Genomic DNA, 23,277 nt, shown 5'->3' with positions numbered 1-23,277 from the left:
TACTCCATCACTCTCTCCCTCCTTCCAAGAAAGCACAATCCACAAAAAAACAGTATCTGTTATAATGACACAAAAAATTAACAATTTCACAAAAGAAGAAATATCTCAATGGTAAAAAATACCAACTCCATGATGTTAAAAAAAATTATACAACTTAAATATACGTGACCTTAACCTGTACAGTGCATCATGCACCTTAAGCTGCTCGCTAATTCCAGGTTCCTTCTTTTTACGCTTTGTAACTTTTCACCTCCTGGTTGGTTGCCAATAATTGTGGTATCCTCTACCATTTCTTTAAATGGTTTTATGTGACAGATGTGTATAACATTATTTAACTGGATGGATAAAAAATCAACTCACAAAGTGGTGGCAGAACACACACATAAAAGGCTGTTGTGGTTGGCAAGATTTCGGAGCCAATGGCTCCTTTAGGCAGTAGGGTTGAAGGGGGCAGAAGCAGGTTGAAGGAAAAGGACTGGAGAGGTCTAGGAAAAGGGGTAAATTTCGGGAAAGTCACCCAGAACTGTGGGTCAGGGGAGACTTACTGTGTGAGATGGGAAGGAAAGACTAATTGTTGGGGACTGCATTGGGTGAAATTTGAAAACCTGAGAGCTTAAGGGTGGAAGACAGAGTCATATGCACGACAGAGATTACTACTAAAATCTCGTGCATGAGTTAATACGAGTGAAAAGATAAGTGCATTGTATGTAACAGAGGTGGGAGGAGAGTGGTGAAAAATAGGTGTGTAAGACAAAGAAAGATGTAGAAAACAAAAATGGAGTGGAGAAAAGAGTAGTTACAGTGAAGAGATGCTAAGATGGAAGAAATTAACATAAATTAAGGCCAGGTGGGTGGCAAGAACCAAGGATATCTTGCAGTGCTAGTTCACACCTGCGGAGTTCTGAGAAACTGGTGTCTGGGGGAAGAATCCAGAGGGCGCATGAGGTGAAATGGGCACCGACGTCATGAATGTCATGTTGTAGAGCATGCTCTACAACAGGATATTGCGAGTTGCCAGTATACACCCTCTGCCTATGCCCATTCATCCTAATTGACAATTTGATGATAATCATGTCGGTGTAGAAGGCTGAACAGTGTTTACATAATAGCTGGTATATGATGTGTCATTTCACAGGTGGCTCTCCCTTTGATAGTATGTGTTTTGCCAGTTACAGGGCTCTTATGGATGGATGGTGTTAGAAGGGTGCACAGAGCAAGTCTTGCAGGGGGTCACAAGGGTAGGAGCCATAGGGTAGGGAGATGGGTGCAGAAGGAGCATAGGGTCTGACAAGAATACTGCAGAGATTGGGAGGGCGACGTAAGAAGTAGCTGATTAACCCATTCTGGACCAGGATAATACTGAGTCATCACTGGTGTGCTCTGAAACTGTTTTGTGGAGGGATCAGCAGTATGAGGATTGTTTGTGATGGTCTGGGAAATCTGCTTTTTAACTAGAGTGGTGGGGTAACTAAATGCAGTGAAGGCTGAGGTGAGAATGTTGGTGTATTGCTCTAAGGAGTCTGCTTCTGAACAAATATGTTTGCCTCAGATACCAAGGCTCTATGGAAGGGAACGTTTGGCATGGAACGGATGGCAACTGTCAAAATGTAAGTACTGTTGTTAGTTGGTGGGTTTAATCTGGACAGAAGTGTGTAGCTGCACTTTGGTGAGGATGAGATCAACATCAACGAAAGTGGCATGGGATTCGGAATAGGACCTTGTGAAATTTGAATGGGAAACAAACCAGGTGCTGAAGACTTAAGGATCTCAGGAAAGTCCCCTCCAACTGACCTGTGAAAAGGTTGGCATTGGAAGGAGCCATCATGGTTCCCATGGCCATACCCCTGATCTGTTTGTATGTCTGCCCCTCAAAGGTGAAGTATATAATTGATTAAGGTGTGTAGGAAGGATGTCATAGGTTTGGAATCAGGTGAGTGCTGACTGAGGAAATGTTCAGCAGCAGACCAACCATGTACAAAGGGGATGTTGATATAGAGGGAGGTGGCATCAATGCTGACAAGCAAGGTGTGTGGTGGGAGTGGGATGGGCACGGATTTCTGACAATTAGGAAATGGTTGGTATCTTTGATGTAGGAGGGAAGTCTTTGTACTATGGGTTGCAGATGTTGATAAACTAAGGCAGGTATACGTTCGGTGGTGGTTTGAAGCCAGCAACTATAGGATGGCCAGGATGATTGGTTTTGTGGATCTTAGGAAGAAGGTAAAAGGTGGGGTTGCATGATTTGAGTGAGGTGAGAAGTTCTATGGATTGAAGTGTTAGTCATTGTGAGGGCCTGAGGTTTTAAGTAGGGACTTTTTAGTTTTCTCTGCTCAAATAGTGGTGAAAGTAATGTATATAATCTCATCACTGTAGCATCTACTGATGTTTATTAACCAGTTAAGTGGTTAAGTTGCTTTCCTAAATGAAGAGTAGATTTTTGTGCAAAGTGGTCCTCAGAAGTCTGTGTCCTGTGTTTCTGTTAGTTCATTTGCACGTTAATGAATATCTGGTCAGTTGTCGAGGCTGATATTTTTGTGACACATGTTGATGTTTCTCTGGTAGCTTGTATGCCCATGGTTAAAAAGAGGCTCAGTAATCTATTTCAATCCTTTGCAAAGTTTGTGAAACCACCATATAGAATTACTCTTCTGTTTTTGTGTATTAGTTTGCTGAGCAGTGATTCCATACTTTCTAAACAGTTGTTAATATCACCAGTTGATGCTCTGTGTAAACAAAATACAACTATTCTTGCATTTAATATTTAAACTCCTGATCTCTCAGGACGTTTATCTTTAACTTTTTCTTCAAGAAAATGTATTGTTTCACAACATATATTTTATCAGTTATGAAAGGGTAGGTTGCTACTAACCATAAAGGTGACACTTTGAGTTGCAGACAGGCACAGTGAAAAAATTGTCACACATTAAGCTTTCGGCCAAAGTCTTCATCAGAAATGAAAAACAAGCGCGCATTGACACAAGCAAGCACACCTCACACACATGACTGCTAGCTCTGGCTGCTCAGGCCAGACTGAAGTATGGTAGCATGTCATCTTTACTGTGAGAAGTGATATTTTCTTTCCATAATTGTTGATTTTCCAGTGTGGATTTTACAATGTATATTTTTTTACATAGCTACAACTACTACCATATTTATAATTTTTTCAACAAAAAGACTACCTAATGCATTATTTGGGAAACCTACCAACTGAAGGTTTCCCTCATCAAGCCAGTGTTCTGTTGTACATAGTAATAATTTTTTTAACCCACTTTCTAGTAGTACTTGAATGTCATCCAACTTACTTAGTAATGACTGCACATTCTGAAGAAGTACAACAAAATTTAAATTTAATTTTGAACTTTGAAACTTATTTGTGTTTGTTTTGTGTCAAGCATTGGTTTGATATTTTATCTGTGGATTTTTGTCATGTGTTGCTACTGAAAAATCCTGACTGTGTGCTAGAGATATATGTTTCTCGCACAGTGATCTTGTAGTCTTGTGGATGACTGGTGTTATGTTCCCAGATGCAATATAGTCTTCTGTTGCTGGAATAGATAGGAGGGCATCCAGGCATGATCTTGGTTTTTGTTTGTCAGTTAGCTGTTTCTTGTGAAGCTGCTGATGTTTCTGTTGTTGGTACTAATTCTGTAAATGTGGAGTTGCTCTTACATTTTGCTTCTGCTTTCACTTCTGTGAATAACAATCCTTTTAACCCTGACAGCCGGTGGCACATTCATGTATCTGCATTCTCACCACCTGAAACACTGTTCTTATTCACTCTGAAGCTCGAACTCATTCCAGTGTTGAGACACAGAAATGTTAAATTTTGTCAGTGACAGCAAAATCAACATCATTTGGTAGACTGTTGTCAAATACTGTTGTTGAAAACACTATACCTGTTTGCTAGCAAGATTAACTTCTTTCCATAGTCTTTTTGGAATTCCTGTTTTGTCTACCACTTCTGTCAGAATATGTTACAGTATCCTTCATGTCACTGTTCAGTTTCTTACTAAAGTATTGGATTACATGTGATTCAGTGTAGATTGATTCTCTTTAAAGAAAGCCCTTGAAGCCACATAAGCATTGCAGGCTCTTCACTATTATGGTCATGAATACCAAGATTATGCACCACTAATTGACTGTAGCAAAAGTTTCTGGAATGTCAGGACAAGTTAGTGTCTTTGCAAATTGAAACTTAAGAGTTTCTAAAGAAGCTCCTTTCTTTTCATTTCTGAGCTCTCATGAGCTCTGTCTTCCACAGATGTAGCTCATGAGGATTTTTTATTGTTTCCCTTTTCTTTTCTACAATTGAAATACACTTATTAATTTTCCAGGTATCACATTTTAGCCAGGTGTCCATTATGGACTATAGAAAGGAAGACTAAAATCTTCATTAAAACATTGTTTGTAGATCCATCCTTAATGAGCTGCAATTCTTTCCCTACAAAACCCTAAATACATATCACATTCTATTTTTATGTTGAACTAGCTGTTCACAGCCTCACGTTGCTGTGGTTCAGGCTGGTCAAATGTAAAAGAAAGAATAGAGAAAGCACATGTTTCTAATATCTGTGGGAATTAGACAAATATACTAATTTCCTTCTTCCCCCTGTTTCCGCTGTCTCCTCCTCCTCTTTTTCTTAATTTTCCCCTCCTTCCCCCCAGTCTATCCAACACCTCATCCCTCCTCTCTTTGTCCATCTCCTCCTTTCTTTGTCCATATCCTCCTTTCTGCTTTCTATGTCCATTTTGCCCTCCCCTCTCCATCCATCTCCTCTTCCCCCCCCCCCCCCTCCCCCCACTTTGAGCTTGAGCATTTTTATTGTTGTTGCAAATTCAGATTCTGTAGTTGTATTCTAATCATAACCTTGTAAGCCATAAACAGAACCTTCTTGTTTGCTAACATTTCAGTAATATATACACAATTGCAAACATTTATTACAGTAAAAATTTGAAGTAAATTGGTCAAGAACTTATTGAGATTTTTCATAACAATGTTCAAAAAATAGATATATAAAAACACACTCATATTCAAACGCAATATTGTGTCTAAATTTCAAAGGAATTGGCAAAGAACTTCCAGATTTATAAGATTTTGAATAAAGGCAGTTTGGACAAAGATATTTTGTTTCATTCTCAGCCATGTGGTGAGTTCTACAGTAATGACCTTCATTTGTGGAAAATTAAGCTAAATTGTCTGTGGCATTAAACCTGTCAATTTATTTGCAAAATTGAGATAACACCTTCCATCCATTTTTTGCTCTACCAACCTAAGTTCTGAGAATTCTCCCTATACTGTGACCAATGACTTGTAGTAATTTTGAAACCAAATACTTGTGTACCATGTTACAACATTCTTTTGAATGCTTTGTGAAGGTACATATAGTTGCTTCTGCTTTTTTTCTGAATTATTTTAGAAGGTCTCCTATTTGCTTCCATCTTCTCTGAACAACACATCATATGAAACTATTTTGTGCATGCACTTTCTCAAAGCCAAAATAATTTGTGAATTACCATCATGTTTTTGACCTTCACCTAATTAGTGCAGCTATTCCTGCACTCATAATTGGAAACATCATGAGGACATCTTTCTCCAATACATCAGCAGCTTTCTGTTGTATATGCATTTCCTGATTTCTTGAGCAGCTTTTGCACATTCTCAAGTTCTTGAGCAACTTTTGTATATTCTCAAGCCAATTACGTGTCTTTTGTTTTGCATTCTAGGCCTTTCACAGTCTGTCAGGTTAATATTATCTCACTTGTCTATAATGAGTGGGTGTACATTACCTTGTGACTGAATGAATGTTGCCAAGATGGTTTTGAGTATGCGGCAGAAGTTCCGCTGGGAAGCCTTTACACGCCCTCCATACAGTTCTGATCTCTCCCCATGCATTTACATATTTGTATTGCTCTGAAGAAAGACATTCATAGTTATAAATTTGCTTCAGACAAAGAGGTGCAAGCTTGGGTACAATCGTGGTTCTGTAGGCAACCACAAAATTTTTTCCTTGAAGGTGTTGACCATCTTATTTGTATCAGTCACATGGCAGACTACTCTTTGCATTAACAGATTTTAGAATATATCATTAAAATGTTGCATTTAATGTTTTTACCTTAGTTATACAATACACAATAAATAGTGTGTTTCTGACATGCAAGTTGTTGTTATGTACACTTCTAGTGATAAATTTTACTGGTTATAATGCTGCCAAAATGGCTTTATCTTGCAGGGTAAAACGTCAGAGGCTCTGTCGAAGTTGCTTTCACTAAAGGCAACAGAAGCTCTTCTTGTGACACTTGGAGATGACTTTAACATTCTATCAGAGAAGCAGATCAGTGTTGACTTAGTCCAGCGAGGTGATGTCTTGAAGGTAATATGAGTGTTTCAATATGTCTTTGGAAATAGTGAATGTTGGTATTGAAGAAGAATCTACTGTTCACACAAATTCATTCTCTCTCTCTCTCTCTCTCTCTCTCTCTCTCTCTCTCTCTCTCTCTCTCTCTCTCTGGTGTTTCATCATTTAAATGATTTTGATGTTGGGGTCTGACTTACGCATTTGTCACCTTATTACAGGTTGTTCCTGGTGCTAAAGTTCCTGTTGATGGTAAAGTTATATTTGGCCATTCAACGTGTGATGAATCTCTCATCACTGGAGAATCAATGCCAGTTCCAAAGAAAACGGGTAAGGAGTGAACTACATTAGGAGAATAAGAGTTTAATGACTAACATATAATGAAAGTAGTAGCAAGAAGATTCAGTATTTAGAGCAACTTTCTCCATAAGCCTAGGTTTACAAAACAAAGTCAGAAGAATAATTTGTCTTCCAGAAAAAGACTGATTGTGTACTGAAATACCCACCCTATGGTCTCCTATCTTAACCTCATGCAATGTAGGCTAGAGGTAGTAAGACTGCTCCACAGTCTACCTTAAGGGGAGTTAGAACAGAAAATAATCTTCTTTCACATTTTTGGATTTTTATCTCATTATAAAATTTGCAATTTTCTGAATAAAATGATACTTATCTCACTTATAAACTCACATGGGAAGTATTTTTTTTTTTTTTTTAATATAATCTACACTGGTTGAAAATGTTAAAATTTTTACATACGTTAATTCAAGATCTAATAAAATTGGTAATTTTTTATATAGAAGGCTGTGGATTGCTGTGTTATAAAAGTTTATTTATTTATTTATTTATTTGATTAGCCATCCGTAGACATTTTGCAATGTATGGATGTTGTCAGTTTGGATACAGTGATTTTTGCAGATACATTGACACTTTTATATGCATTTACAGAGTATACGAATACAATGACATTTATCACTTAAATTACATTCAAACAATTAAATATTCACTTATTGTTTAGAAACAGTGTTCCTGAAAATATAGTTTAAGGGTTTTCTGTAACAGTACATGTTGTTAATTTCTTTGATGTCCTGTGCAGCTTGTTATACATTTACAGAATATACAATACAATGTCATTATGTCACTTAAATTACATTCAAACATTTAGATATTCACTTACTGTGTAAAAACAGTGTTCCTGAAAATACAGTTTAAGAGTTTTTCTTAAACAGTACATGCTGCTAATTTCTTTGATTTCCTGTGGCAGCTTGTTATACAATTTTACACCCTGATACAAGAAACTTTTTTGGGTCTTATGCTTGTTTCTCCTATCTAGATGAAGGCAGTGGCTTGTTCTTGTGCTATAGCTGTGTAAAATGCTGTTTGTACTATAATTCACTATATTTTTCTTTATATATACTATAGTGTGGAACATAAATAAACAGGGAACAGTTAGAATACCAAGTATTTTGAATAGTTCTCTGCAGTGAGCCCACTTACTGCTTTTAGTTATAATTCTCACTGCTCTCTTCTGCACTTTAAAAACTGTTTGTAAGTTGAGTACATTATTTCCCCAGAAAATTATCCCATAGCTTATGACTGAATGTACATAGCTAAAATATACATACAGTTCTTAGACATTCATCGCTGCATACTGAGGAGAGAACTCTAAGTGCGTAACACGTTGTAGATATCTTTTTTGTGAGTTTTTTGACATGTTCACTCCACCTAAGCTGGCTGTCAATATGCAACCCTAGGAATTTTGTGGTGGGCACTTCGTCTACAGAGGTGTTATGTAGCTTTAACTTTAGGGGACTGTTTTTTCTGTTTATTCTAAAGCGTATGCTATTTGTTTCCTTACTATTTAAGGTCACTTTATTCTCTGTAGACCATTTGTAGACATCTTTCAGTGATTCATTACAATTTTCCAACATTTGTGCTGATGTCTCACTGGTGATTATAATATTGCTGTCATCGGCAAACAATATCTTCTCTCCATGTCGGATATATTGTGGAAAGTCATTTATATAAATCAAGAACAACACCGGACCCAGCACACTTCCCTGAGGGACCCCAATATTAAAATGTTGTGGATCTGACAGGTGTTTTTCTATGAACTTTGATCTACTGGAGACATGCGAGATCTCTACCCACTGTACTCTATTTTTTAGGTATGAATGGAACCATTTGTTGATTACCCCTCTTACTCCTAGTGCTTCTAACTTAAGTAATAGATTCTGGTGGTCAACTGTATCAAAGGCCTTTGACAGGTCAAGGAATATGCCAGATACATAGTTGCCTTCATCCAGTGCTTCTAGAACCACTTTAGTGAAATGTGCTATTGCCATTTCTGTATCTCTGCCTGGTCTGAAACCAAATTGGTCATTTGAAAGAAGGTTGTATTTGTTTAGATAGCTCATAAGTCTGTTCTTCATTATGGACTCTATTATTTTGGAAAATGATGACAGTAGGGCAATTGGCCTGTAGTTCTCAATGTTTTCTACATCATCTTTTTTGTGTAAAGGTAAAATTTTTGCATGTTTCAGATAATCAGGGAAACAACCGGCTTTGAAAGATTCATTTATGATATTGGTTAGGGGGGCTTTGATACTATTTATGCATTTTTTCAGCACAGACATTGGAATTTCATCTAAACCTGCTGAATTTTTGCTCTTTAATTTCCTTACCACATTACATACTTCTTTCTCAGTAGTGGGTAGCAATACCATTGAATTTGATGTATATTCCCGTGTTCGTGGATTATGAGATTTTGAAAAATTTTCCTGTAACTTTGTAGCTATACTACTAAAGTAAGAATTAACAAAGTTTGCTAGTTCTTTTGGGGTACTTGTTAATGTCCAGAAGAGGATAGGCACCATGCTGAGGAAGTTGAAACAAAATTTGAGAGACAAGAAACTTTCTGATGGTAAAAGCATAAGAGGCAGGCTGACAGACAAAATGATTGACAGTCAGGTGATGAAAAACCAGTCCACCACTGTTGCCCTCCTGGACCTGATTCATGGTGCAATTACTGCAATGCCCAGTACTCAGACAGTTCATACAGCCATAAACATTCCATTCCAGCAGCAGTCATGGATATCATAAAACCTATTTACATAGACCTGGCAAATCCCGAATTACTAAAGAAGTGTCTGCATGGTCATACTCAAAATCACAATGAGTTGTTCAATAATCTTATATGGATTTGCTTATCAAAAAATGTTTTTGTTGGAATGAAGACACTAAAGAGGGGGTCAGTGATGCTGTTATTGCTTTTAATGATGGCAACATTGGTAGGGTGAAAGTGCTATAGCGTATGGGCATTAATCCTGGAGCAAACTGCATCATAGAACTTGAACGGATGGACACGGTTCACATTGATAAAGCAAAGTATGCAGCACAGTTGGCCACTAATGAGTCCAGAAAGAAGAAAAGAAGCAAAAACTTGGAAAAAGTATGGTGCAAGGTGCTTCTGAGTGACTAAAAATATAAAATTAAGCATATATTAAGTGAGTTACAGTCTTTTTAAACTTTAGCAGCTTTTCCTGAAAATCTACATTTTCTGTTGCATTTGTCCCTAAATTTCAGAAACCATTTCAAATACAAAATTTTCAGGGAGTAATAACATACATATACTGAGTCTACTGAACTATAAGAACAACATAAAGTTGTGTATAATTAAAATTATGTAGGCTAGTGTACAAAAAATGTACACAAAATTTTAACCATGTAATTAAAAAATTGTGTTTCCGAAAGCAGTGGTTGAAATGCAATTATTGTAGTTCAGTAGACTCAGAAGATAGAGGTTAATGTCCTGTAAAAGTTTCATGTCAATGGGTACGTACAGTGCTTCCTGAAATACAGGGCAGCAAAGTCACCAAATTTAACATTGTTGGGATAGGGTGTTCCAACTCCCCTTAACTACTGGCTTAAATTTTCAAACAGGGTTTCATGAGACTGCTACATTTACCTGTTTCCATTCAAGTTACCAGAGCACCTATATGATGTCACTGTGACAAGCACATTAAACATTGAGCAGAACTCAAAAATAGGTTGTTTTTACTAGTGTGTACTATGACACTTTTTCGGCGTATGCCATGCACTTTCCCGTTTCCTACCATCCAACATATCCCAAAGAAGTGACATGATATTCAAGTGTAGAATATTTTCCAGCATCCTGAGAGAAATAAGTGCTTTTGATTTTTGGCTGTAATTGTGTGCTTTCATTCTTTCATCCTTCATGTAAATGGACACAATCTGTGTTCTTCTAATTTGTATAGAAGTGTTCACTGCAGCAGATGTTGTTGTTGTTGTTGTTGTTGTTGTGGTCTTCAGTCCTGAGACTGGTTTGATGCAGCTCTCCATGCTACTCTATCCTGTGCAAGCTTTTTCATCTCCCAGTACCTACTGCAACCTACATCCTTCTGAATCTGCTTAGTTTATTCATCTCTTGTTCTCCCTCTACGATTTTTACCCTCCACGCTGCCCTCCAATACTAAATTGGTGATCCCTTGATGCCTCAGAACATGTCCTACCAACCGATCCCTTCTTCTGGTCAAGTTGTGCCACAAACTTCTCTTCTCCCCAATCCTATTCAATACTTCCTCATTAGTTATGTGATCTACCCATCTAATCATCAGCATTCCTCTGTAGCACCACATTTCGAAAGCTTCTATTCTCTTCTTGTCCAAACTATTTATCGTCCATGTTTCACTTCCATACATGGCTACACTCCATACAAATACTTTCAGAAATGACTTCCTGACACTTAAATCTATACTCGATGTTAACAAATTTCTCTTCTTCAGAAACGCTTTCCTTGCCATTGCCAGTCTACATTTTATATCCTCTCTACTTCGACCATCATCAGTTATTTTGCTCCCCAAATAGCAAAACTCCTTTACTACTTTAAGTGTCTCATTTCCTAATCTAATTCCCTCAGCATCACCCGACTTAATTAGACTACATTCCATTATCCTTGTTTTGCTTTTGTTGATGTTCATCTTATATCCTCCATTCAACTGCTCTTCCAAGTCCTTTGCTGTCTCTGACAGAATTACAATGTAATCGGCGAACCTCAAAGTTTTTATTTCTTCTCCATGAATTTTAATACCTACTCCGAATTTTTCTTTTGATTCCTTTACTGCTTGCTCAATATACAGATTGAACAACATTGGGGAGAGGCTACAACCTTGTCTTACTCCCTTCCCAACCACTGCTTCCCTTTCATGCCCCTCGACTCTTATAACTGCCATCTGGTTTCTGTACAAATAGTAAATAGCCTTTCGCTCCCTGTATTTTACCCCTGCCACCTTTAGAATTTGAAAGAGAGTATTCCAATCAACATTGTCAAAAGCTTTCTCTAAGTCTACAAATGCTAGAAACGTAGGTTTGCCTTTCCTTAATCTTTCTTCTAAGATAAGTCGTAAGGTCAGTATTGCCTCACGTGTTCCAGTGTTTCTACGGAATCCAAACTGATCTTCCCCGAGGTTGGCTTTTACTAGTTTTTCCATTTGTCTGTAAATAATTTGTGTTAGTATTTTGCAGCTGTGACTTATTAAACTGATAGTTCAGTAATTTTCACATCTGTCAACACCTGCTTTCTTTGGGATTGGAATTATTATATTCTTCTTGAAGTCTGAGGGTATTTCGCCTGTTTCATACATCTTGCTCACCAGATGGTAGAGTTTTGTCAGGACTGGCTCTCCCAAGGCCGTCAGTAGTTCCAATGGAATGTTGTCTACTCCGGGGGCCTTGTTTCGACTCAGGTCTTTCAGTGCTCTGTCAAACTCTTCACGCAGTATCATATCTCCCATGTCATCTTCATCTACATCCTCTTCCATTTCCATAAAATTGTCCTCAAGTACATCGCCCTTGTATAGACCCTCTATATACTCCTTCCACCTTTCTGCTTTCCCTTCTTTGCTTAGAACTGGGTTTCCATCTGAGCTCTTGATATTCATGCAAGTTGTTCTCTTATCTCCAAAGGTCTCTCTAATTTTCCTGTAGGCAGTATCTATCTTGCCCCTAGTGAGATAGGCCTCTACATCCTTACATTTGTCCTCTAGCCATCCCTGCTTAGCCATTTTGCACTTCCTGTCGATCTCATTTTTGAGACGTTTGTATTCCTTTTTGCCTGCTTCATTTACTGCATTTTTATATTTTCTCCTTTCATCAATTAAATTCAATATTTCTTCTGTTACCCAAGGATTTCTACTAGCCCTCATCTTTTTACCTACTTGATCCTCTGCTGCCTTCGCTACTTCATCCCTCAAAGCTACCCATTCTTCTTCTACTGTAGTTCTTTCCCCCATTCCTGTCAATTGTTCCCTTATGCTCTCCCTGCAACTCTGTACAACCTCTGGTTCTTTCAGTTTATCCAGGTCCCATCTCCTTAAATTCCCACCTTTTTGCAGTTTCTTCAGTTTTAATCTACAGGTCATAACCAATAGATTGTGGTCAGAGTCCACATCTGCCCCTGGAAATGTCTTACAATTTAAAACCTGGTTCCTAAATCTCTGTCTTACCATTATATAATCTATCTGATACCTTTTAGTATCTCCAGGGTTCTTCCATGTATACAACCTTCTATCATGATTCTTAAACCAAGTATTAGCTATGATTAAGTTGTGCACTGTGCAAAATTCTACCAGGCGGCTTCCTCTTTCATTTCTTAGCCCCAATCCATATTCACCTACTACGTTTCCTTCTCTCCCTTTCCCTACACTCGAATTCCAGTCATCCATGACTATTAAATTTTCGTCTCCCTTCACAATCTGAATAATTTCTTTTATTTCATCATACATTTCTTCAATTTCTTCGTCATCTGCAGAGTTAGTTGACATATAAATTTGTAATACTGTAGTAGGTGTGGGCTTCGTATCTATCTTGGCCACAATAATGCATTCACTATGCTGTTTGTAGTAGCTTACCCACATTCCTATTTTCCTATTCATTATTAAACCTACTCCTGCATTACCCCTATTTGATTTTGTGTTTATAACCCTGTAGTCACCTGACCAGAAGTCTTGTTCCTCCTGCCACCGAACTTCAATAATGCCCACTATATCTAACTTTAACCTATCCATTTCCCTTTTTAAATTTTCTAACCTACCTGCCCGATTAAGGGATCTGACATTCCACGCTCCGATCTGTAGAACGCCAGTTTTCTTTCTCTAATAGCTGATAACGACATCCTCTTGAGTAGTTCCCACCCGGAGATCCGAATGGGGGATTATTTTACCTCTGGAATATTTTACCCAAGAGGACGCCATCATCATTTAATCATACAGTAAAGCTGCATGCCCTCGGGAAAAATTACGGCTGTAGTTTCCCCTTGCTTTCAGCCGTTCGCAGTACCAGCACAGCAAGGCCGTTTTGGTTATTGTTACAAGGCCACATCAGTCAATCATCCAGACTGTTGCCCTTGCAACTACTGAAAAGGCTGCTGCCCCTATTCAGGAACCACACATTTGTCTGGCCTCTCAACAGATACCCCTCCGTTGTGGTTGCACCTACGGTACGGCTATCTGTATCGCTGAGGCACGCAAGCCTCCCCACCAACGGCAAGGTCCATGGATATTCACTATAAATATTGGCAAAGCTGAATATGCAGTGTGAAATCATACAGGGCTTTTGTCAAAATGTGACTTCCTATTCATCTTAAATAGTTTCGGTTGTTTTTGAAGATTAAAGTTTTTTATGACAGTAGTGCATTTTTCTGAGTTTCTGCAGTGGTCAGGTAGTGATACTCAAGTAGGGATCAGCATATGTGGATTTATTATGAAAGACAGATTTTAGTATTTTGGTCAATAATTGTGTTTGTTTCTGAAAGATTCCATAGCTGCTAAGAATTTACTGAACATTAAAAGCATGGTTAACATTTTTGGCTTTGTGCCTGTTGTCTTTTGTTTTAATACCAAACTGACCCACAAAAGACCGGACTAGTGTGCTGTGAGTAGGTACATACCAAATATGGTAACACAAGTGTGAGAGCAATAATCCACCTTGGTTTAATGTAGAACATAGAGCAGTGGTTCCCAGCCCTTCTCAGACCACTACCTGTGAGTGCACTCAGATGTTAGCTAGTACCCTGCTAACCCTGCCCCCCTCCCCACGCTGTCATGGACATTAGTGCTAAATACACTTTAAAATTAAGAATAATTTTCTCTGAATACTTTAATTTTTTTAAATGACAAAAGGTAAATTATATTTAGTTTCCTTAAGTGCTTTATTAAGCCTCAGTATAATGAGTCGTGTGGTACTGCTTGTTTCTAATCGCCCTTTTTTTTTCTGGAATGATGAAATAGTTCTCACTGCAACCTGCAACTCCTCTTCAGAAAATATGTTCAAAGCAGGCTCTTGTTATAAAACATTTTTCCTCTGCATTATTCCTCTCCCTTATGACTTTGCTAAAATGTCTGCACTATTCTTATTATTTGTAATTCATTTGATTGCCAGATTACTTAGTTCTGAAATGACCAAATCTGTAAGACTTCCCAGGCTACCAATGCTTTGTATCTGATTACTGCCACTAATAATAATAATAATAATAATAATAAATAATAATAATAATAATAATAATCTGTAGGCCCTACAACATTGTAATAGCCATTTCAAAATTACAATTGTGTTGTGCTGTCAATTAGTTCATTTATTGCTGCAAACTGATTAATGAACCAATTTCTGGTCTATTGAAAGAACTTACTACAATTCGCACAAGGCATTTTCATGAAATATTTTAAACATATGTAAATATAATAGAGGGAAACACCCCACTTGGGAAACATATATCTAAAAATAAAGATGCTGTTACTTACCAAACGAAAGCGTCTGCTTGTGTCTGTATATGTGCGGATGGATGTGTGTGTGTGTGTGTGTGTGTGTGTGTGCGGGAGTGTATACCTGTCCCTTTTTCCCCCTAAGGTAAGTCTTTCCGCTCCCGGGATTGGAATGACTCCTTACCCTCTCCCTTAAAACCCACATCCTTTCGTCTTTCCCTCTCCTTCCCTCTTTCCTGACGAAGCAACCTTGAGTTGTGAAAGCTTGAAATTTGTGTGTGTGTTTGTGTGTTTTTTATTGTCTCCTATCAACATACCAACGCTTTCGTTTGGTAAGTAACAGCATCTTTATTTTTAGATATATTAAACATATGTAATGAATATAATAGAGGGAAACATTCCACGTGGGAAAAATATATCTAAAAACAAAAATGATGTGACTTACCAAACGAAAGCGCTGGCACGTCGATAGACACACAAACATACACACAAAATTCTAGCTTTAGCAACCAACGGTTGCTTCATCAGGAAAGAGGAAAGGAGAGGGAAAGACGAAAGGATGTGGGTTTTAAGGGAGAGGGTAAGGAGTCATTCCAATCCCGGGAGCGGAAAGACTTACCTTAGGGGGAAAAAAGGACGGGTATACACTCGCCACACACACACATATCCCTTGTTTTGGACGGAGTGGAGCTGGAAGTGGGAGATTGAGTAGATGGGAGAGACTGGGTTTGTGTGCAATGAGAGGAGGTCGAGGTTTGCTGGAAAGATTGTGAAGGGTGAGTGAGTTGCCTTTCCGGAGGTGGGAAACCAGGAGATTGGATAGTTTTTTGAGGTGGAGGGTGGCATGCTGTTCTAATTTGCGGTTGACCTGTAGGAGGATGCTCTGAACAGCCAGTGTGGATGTGGGAGAGGAAAGACTGAGGACTTTTATTAAGGATAGGAGTTGACAGGTGTGTTCATTGGCTGAGTTGACGTGTAGGTGAAGGGTTAGGTGGGTGAGGGCAATGGATTGTTCAGTTTGGAACTGGTATAGGGACTGATGGAAAGAAGGGTTGCAGCCAGAGATGGGAACTTTAAGTGTGAGGCCTTTGGGGGTAATGCCAAATGTCAGACAAGCCTGAGAAAATAAAATATGCGAGCGTAATCTGACTAGGGTGAAGGCATGTTTGCGGAGGGAATGTAAATAAAACTTAATGGGGTCGTTGTGGGGGTGTTGTGAGGGTGACATGGTATTAGGAGGAGGAAAGTGTAACATGAGGCTGAAATGAAAATGAAAATAAAAATATATGGGGAGAAATAAAGGTGAACTAGAAAGTAACTGGAGATCTGTTGTGAAAAAAGGCGAAAAAGTGTTGGTTAAAGCTGGGCTATGTTGTTCCTGTGGTGAACTTGGGTTGGTAGACAACGATGTGCACAAAGGTTAGGTGGTTGTGTTGCCACCAAAACACGTTAAAGGATGGAGAAATTCGGGAAAATTTCGAAAAAACTGCGTGTAAATTTATTCAAATGGTTCAAATGGCGCTGAGCACTATGGGACTCAACATCTTAGGTCATAAGTCCCCTAGAACTTAGAACTACTTAAGCCTAACCAACCTAAGGACATCACACACACCCATACCCGAGGCAGGATTCGAACCTGCGACCGTAGCAGTCCCGCGGTTCCGGACTGCAGCGCCAGAACTGCTAGACCACCGCGGCCGGTGTAAATGTATTAAAAGGAGTGGTTTTGTGGTGGCAGATTACGAAAATGAGGGTAACAATTGTCTGGCGAAGAAATGATGATGTTAAAACCTGTGGGAAGCGGCTAAAAATTATCAGTGATGTGGGAATAACGGAAATGGAAATAAAGCGAAAGTTATCAGAACTAGCCGAAATGGTTGTTTAATAGGTAAAAGGAACTGTTTGTGAACTAGAAACGGTGGATTTTATAGCAGCGGTAGTGTTGAAAGCGGAAAAGCATTTTTTCGGTTATGGTTTGGAAGTGGGTGACGTATTATTGAGTATATATAGGCGGGATAAAATTGTATAGTAGATTACGGTAAAAAGGAGAAGGTGAATACAAAGTGAAACTACTGGCAAAAACAGAAAGAGAAAATAAGACAACAGAAAAGATTTCGAACTGCAACAGTGACAATAACAAACGTAATTGTTGGGTTCAAATTAATGATATGAATATAATAGAGGGAAACATTCCACGTGGGAAAAATATATCTAAAAACAAAGATGATGTGACTTACCAAAAGAAAGCGCTGGCACGTCGATAGACACACAAACAAACCCAAACATACACACAAAATTCTAGCTTTCGCAACCAATGGTTGCTTCATCAGGAAAGAGGGAAGGAGAGGGAAAGACAAAAAGTATGTGGGTTTTAAGAGAGAGGGTAAGGAGTCATTCCAATCCCGGGAGCGGAAAGACTTACCTTAGGGGGAAAAAAGGACGGGTATACACACACACACACACACACACACACACACGTACGTCCTTTTTTCCCCCTAAGGTAATTCTTTCCGCTCCCGGGATTGGAATGACTCCTTACCCTCTCTCTTAAAACCCACATTCTTTCGTCTTTCCCTCTCCTTCCCTCTTTCCTGACGAAGCAACCATTGGTTGCGAAAGCTAGAATTTTGTGTGTATGTTTGTGTTTGTTTGTGTGTCTATTGACGTGCCAGCGCTTTCGTTTGGTAAGTCACGTCATCTTTGTTTTTAGATATATTAAACATATGTAATACGTATGTCTCAAATTTACTGCCGTAGTTGCATGGTACAAAGTAGAAAGTTTGTGTGTTGTGGCGGACTGTGTGAAGATGATTTTCATACATTAGTTTCACATGCTGTGATGTCCACCACACTATTTCACGTGCTAATGCTAGTTCTGAAATAAAAAAAATGTAATTATTAGTAACTTATGTAATCTGTATTACACTCTTACAAAATAGTAAAAAATTGCAATGATCTTTTAAAAATAATGTGGTTTCATGACTGAAACACAACAGAACCTTTTGTTTTTACCCCCTCAGAGGGGTTGTTACCCCTAGGTTAGGAACCACTGATATAGAGAAATTGAGGTTGCCACATTCTCCCATAAAAATAATAACTAGGGCCTCTTTATTGATGCATAAGTTACTAAATTCTCTCTGTTCATTTGTTTATATATTCTTTTGATGGAACACTGTAACAACCTCTGATTTCTCGATAGCCTCCAGATGGCACCATTAAACCAAGATAAATAACTGCTCTCTATTATGAATACATTTGCTACTTATTTAGGTACAGCTCAGTTGTGTGTTCAAGCTTGTATTTTCCAGTAAATACAATTATTCATCAGCTCTCTTCATAAATGGAGGAGCACCAGAGCAGGTCTTGCAAATTTGGTCTATTTTCTTCAGAATATTTTTAATTTGATTTCAAAGGAGAAGAGATCCACTCAAAAACGAAATTGATTGGTTATTTCAGTAGAACTAAAACCATTTCGTTCCTTTGTCCCCTGCCATACTAAACTGTACTTTCGCTGTAATTAGTTCACTATTGACTGGATATTGAACTCCAGTCTTGCTTACAAGTGAAATGGTGCTGTGATTAAGACAGTGGAGCTGTGGAATCCAAATTCCAGTCTACCATTTCATGGCTGTGGTAAGGCACTTCGAATTAAAGCTGAAAGATGCACACAGTTGTGTCTTACTTGTCCAGTTTCATTTATTTATTTTTTTAATTTTTGAATCTGTCACTTTTTTGGGATACAATTGTAACTGGTTTTGGCCTTCAAAGGCTACCTTTTAGATGCTATGGATAAATTTGATGAACATATGAACACTTGTTCATCAAATGCCATCCATAACATCTGAAGATGGTCTTTGGTGGACAAAACTGGGAGCGATTGTATCATAAAAAAGTGACTGAGTCAAAAGTAATAAAAACAGTAAAAATAAAAATAAGTCAATCATAGTCTCTGCAAACGGAATGTTGCTTTTTCCAAAACTCGTCCAGTTTATTGGAGCATCATCTCTGATCATCTGGCTGATGAGATGCTAAACCTTAATCTTCCCTGCAAACATTTCTTCACCTCATTCATTTTTGTGGTATTAGTTACCTGGTGAAGGAGAGGAAGCATGAATGTATTCTTTTCCACTGCAGTGTTTTTGTCATTTTAGATTTTTATGAATCTACTTATCCATGTGATTCCTGAAAGTACATTTTATTAAGTTTATCATGATGGCCAAAAGTTGCAATCACTATGTTTTATTATTACCAGTTTCACTCTTTGATTGTGACTTGCAACTATCATAATAAACTTAATTTCAACAGTTGCTGTTTCTCCTGCAGGAAATGCCTGCTCTAGTTAGATATATTTTATATCTGAAAACATTACTCACTTTTTATTACAGGTTCAGTGCTGATAGGTGGTTCCATTAACCAGAATGGTGTTATGCTAATGACAGCCACACATACTGGAGAAGCAACGACATTAGCTCAAATTGTACGAATGGTGGAGGAAGCTCAGACATCTAAGGCACCCATTCAACAGCTAGCCGACAGAATTGCTGGCGTGTTTGTGCCACTCGTAGTAGTAGTGTCATCTGTCACGCTCCTCGGCTGGGTAATCACAGGATATGTCGATCTGGCACTACTTCCAGTTGGGGTGAGTTTTGACTTTGTGCTTCAAAACAAGGACTGCCAGAAATACATGAACTAATGTTACACTTGAGGCATTTCAGACAGACAATTCAGTCAACTGTTTTATGTTGATACTCAGCCTTTAGTGGGAGAATACTATTATATCACCTTGTAAATGGACAGATAAAAAATCCACTCACAAATCAGCAGTAGGAGAAAACAAATATAAAGGTTAAGTAAACATGCACATGCAGGCAAGAAGTGTATTCACATTACTTGGACTGTTTGGATGACTCTCTCTCTCTCTCTCTCTCTCTCTCTCTCTGCATATATGAGGGAAACATTCCACGTGGGAAAAATATATCTAAAAACAAAGATGATGTGACTTACCAAAAGAAAGTGCTGGCACGTCGATAGACACACAAACAAACACAAACATACACACAAAATTCAAGCTTTCGCAACAAACTGTTGCCTCATCAGGAAAGACGGAAGAATATGTCTGCTTGTGTCTGTATATGTGTGGATGGATATGTGTGTGTGTGTGTGTGTGTGTGTGTGTGTGTGTGTGTGTGCGCGAGTGTATACCCGCCCTTTTTTCCCCCTAAGGTAAGTCTTTCCGCTCCCGGGATTGGAATGACTCCTTACCCTCTCCCTTAAAACCCACATCCTTTCGTCTTTCCCTCTCCTTCCGTCTTTCCTGATGAGGCAACAGTTTGTTGCGAAAGCTTGAATTTTGTGTGTATGTTTGTGTGTCTATCGACGTGCCAGCACTTTCTTTTGGTAAGTCACATCATCTTTGTTTATATATATATATATATATATATATATATATATATATATATATATAGAGAGAGAGAGAGAGAGAGAGAGAGAGAGAGAGGGGGGGGGGGGGGGGGAACATTCCACATGGGAAAAATATATCTAAAAACAAAGATGATGTGACTTACCGAACGAAAGCGCTGGCAGGTCGATAGACACGCAAACAAACACAAACACACACACAAAATTCAAGCTTTCACAACAAACTGTTGCCTCATCAGGAAAGAGGGAAGGAAAGGGAAAGACGAAAGGATGTGGGTTTTAAGGGAGAGTGTAAGGAGTCATTCCAATCCCGGGAGCAGGAAGACTTACCTTAGGGGGAAAAAAGGACGGGTATACGCTCGCACGCACACACACATCCATCCGCACATACACAGACACAAGCAGACATATTTAAAGACCAATATATATCTGTGTGTGTGTGTGTGTGTGTTTTTCCCATCTGCTGAAGGACTTTGTCAGAGTAATATACAACAATCTAATTTTCATTTTGCCTGCCTACTTCTGAATTCCTCCTATGTGATGAGTATCTATCCAATAGAATTCATATTGTTATTCTGTCCCACATTTTCCATTGTTAGATTTCTTATCAAATGTGATAAGATATGTTCACCCAGATTTACGTTAATTCTTCCAAACAATAAAAGATCTCTACATTTCTGGGTAGTGCAATTTGTATATGTTTTCATACTTTTACACTTCATGTTGGACTGTTTTTCCAAAAACTGTGTGGCATAGAAACATGCTCATGGAGGAATTCCACAGTTCTTTTTAATTACTCTACCTACTGCCCTGTATAGGACACCCTCCTAAAGGGATTTGATGTAGATTTGAATTAAATAGTATCAAGTGTCATCATCAGTTTGTAATTTCATTTAAAAATATACATAAGGAAGTGTATTAAAATTTTATGAAAATAAATAAATGTAATGTGAAGAAATGTTGGAGACTCCTTACTTATATATTTTGGAGGAGCTACTGTGAGAGAGAGGAACCTATACAATTCTGCTGTTGGTACAATAGTCGAGGTTGTGGGCGGTATTTGTGTGCTGTGACAAGAGTTCATCCTTGGGAAAATGTGTTCTGTGTAAGCAATGATGCTGTTAAGAGTTACTTCCTTTCATAACACAATTAGTGAAATAATAACCATCATTGATCACACATTGTATGCTATGCAGAGGAATTCAATTTCAGTAATCATTATTGTTCTTGTACAGGAGGAGCACAAGATTGGCTTCAATAAGGAGGAGATTATCTTCCAGTACGCTTTCAAGTGTGCCTTGAATGTTCTGGCAATCGCTTGTCCGTGTGCCCTCGGCCTCGCTACCCCTACGGCGGTGATGGTGGGTACGGGTGTCGGAGCCCTTAATGGGATTCTTATCAAAGGTGCTGAACCTCTGGAGAATGCACATAAGGTACTGCTTTTCCTTCCTTTCCAACACTAACATCAGTGATAATTACTTATGTCTGAATAGTGTATGATCACTGGGAATTATATGAATAATTGCTTTCTTTCAACTGTTAATGCTGTTAACAGTTCAGTGTCATGTTTATTTCACTATAATGTCAGTAACTGTGCTTTAGTAAAATTTAAAAACGGGACTAGATGTGATTCACATGGCAGTCCATCTTGTAAGACATGGAGCACGGTTAAGGATAAGACTAACTATATTAAATTTTTTTCCTTTCTGTGAAGTCTTGTTGTGGGTGGTGCACACTACTAATGAATGAATGTGCCCAGTTAGCTGAAAAACAATGCAATTTTATTAACACGATACATCGAGCAAGTTCAGCATAAAGCAACTTCAGAATATTCCAACTAAAAATTGTCCTGATCTGATAGTAGTATGACGTGATTAACTGTAACGTCATCTTCTGAGGTATGAACCTCATTTATGGTAGCATAGTCACTGAGTTACATATACTGGCCTCTCCTAATAGGGTACGGTAGACACAGCCAGAAAATGTTCATAAATAGACCTAGTCCACAGTTGACGCACCCACGATGACTCGACTGCTCAGATGCAGTGTACGAGACCTTAGGTTCTGACTGGTGGGCCACAGATGTTGGCAGTGTAACACTTGAAGTGTACTTAAGTTCAGTTACTGGGACTCTGATTGAAGGGCCACTTGCACGGGCAATGTTAAGCCCGGAGAACCCGAGAATTGTGAACTCTCGATTTCAACTGGGCGGCCCCCTGTAAAGCCGTATGGTGAAAGAATACTGAGACAGCGTGTTAAGTGGCACGTGAGCTGTGAAGTTGAGAGTGCCAGTGGCGGCAGTGCTGCACAAGGCAATGGTAGTGCAACCTGGTACCGTGGCAGTTGCTGGCAGTGTGATTCTGCGGTTGTGTTGCTGGCGTACAGGTATGACAGCGACCCACAGTACATTGCTGTGTGTTTGGCTCAACCGTAGATGACAGCAGAAGTTACAGCACTTTCTAAGAGACATTTTTGAATGAAGGGAGAGTTGTTGCTTATATTATTCACTATTTTGTGTTTCAGTTGCACGTGACAACTCTCCTCAAGTTATAGATATAGAATACAAATTTGGAGCTTTCAATTATGAATAGCTCCCCATAGCATTTTAATCGCTGCCATCAATTAAAATTCTGAATTGTACCAGGACTACTTTTAACCCAGAAGAGGTGAATCTTTGACTTTTAGACCAAATTTGTGTCTACTGCAGAAGTCACACAAAGTTCAGAGGGCCT

General features: G+C 38.6%; 1 protein-coding gene across 1 annotated transcript in view; it reads left to right on the top strand.

Annotated features, from left to right (window-relative positions):
- Positions 1 to 23,277, top strand: part of LOC126203053 (copper-transporting ATPase 1) — a 569,185-nt gene that overhangs the window by 307,721 nt on the left and 238,187 nt on the right. The window contains 4 exon segments of the mRNA XM_049937292.1: positions 6,231 to 6,371; positions 6,575 to 6,683; positions 19,513 to 19,766; positions 21,781 to 21,978. Coding sequence (XP_049793249.1) covers positions 6,231 to 6,371; positions 6,575 to 6,683; positions 19,513 to 19,766; positions 21,781 to 21,978 — 702 coding nt within the window.

Source organism: Schistocerca nitens, chromosome 9, assembly GCF_023898315.1.
Source record: "Schistocerca nitens isolate TAMUIC-IGC-003100 chromosome 9, iqSchNite1.1, whole genome shotgun sequence".
NCBI classification, from domain to species: domain Eukaryota; kingdom Metazoa; phylum Arthropoda; class Insecta; order Orthoptera; family Acrididae; genus Schistocerca; species Schistocerca nitens.
The sequence above is the reverse complement of the archived record's forward strand: the minus strand, read 5'-3'. Positions and strand labels throughout refer to the sequence as shown.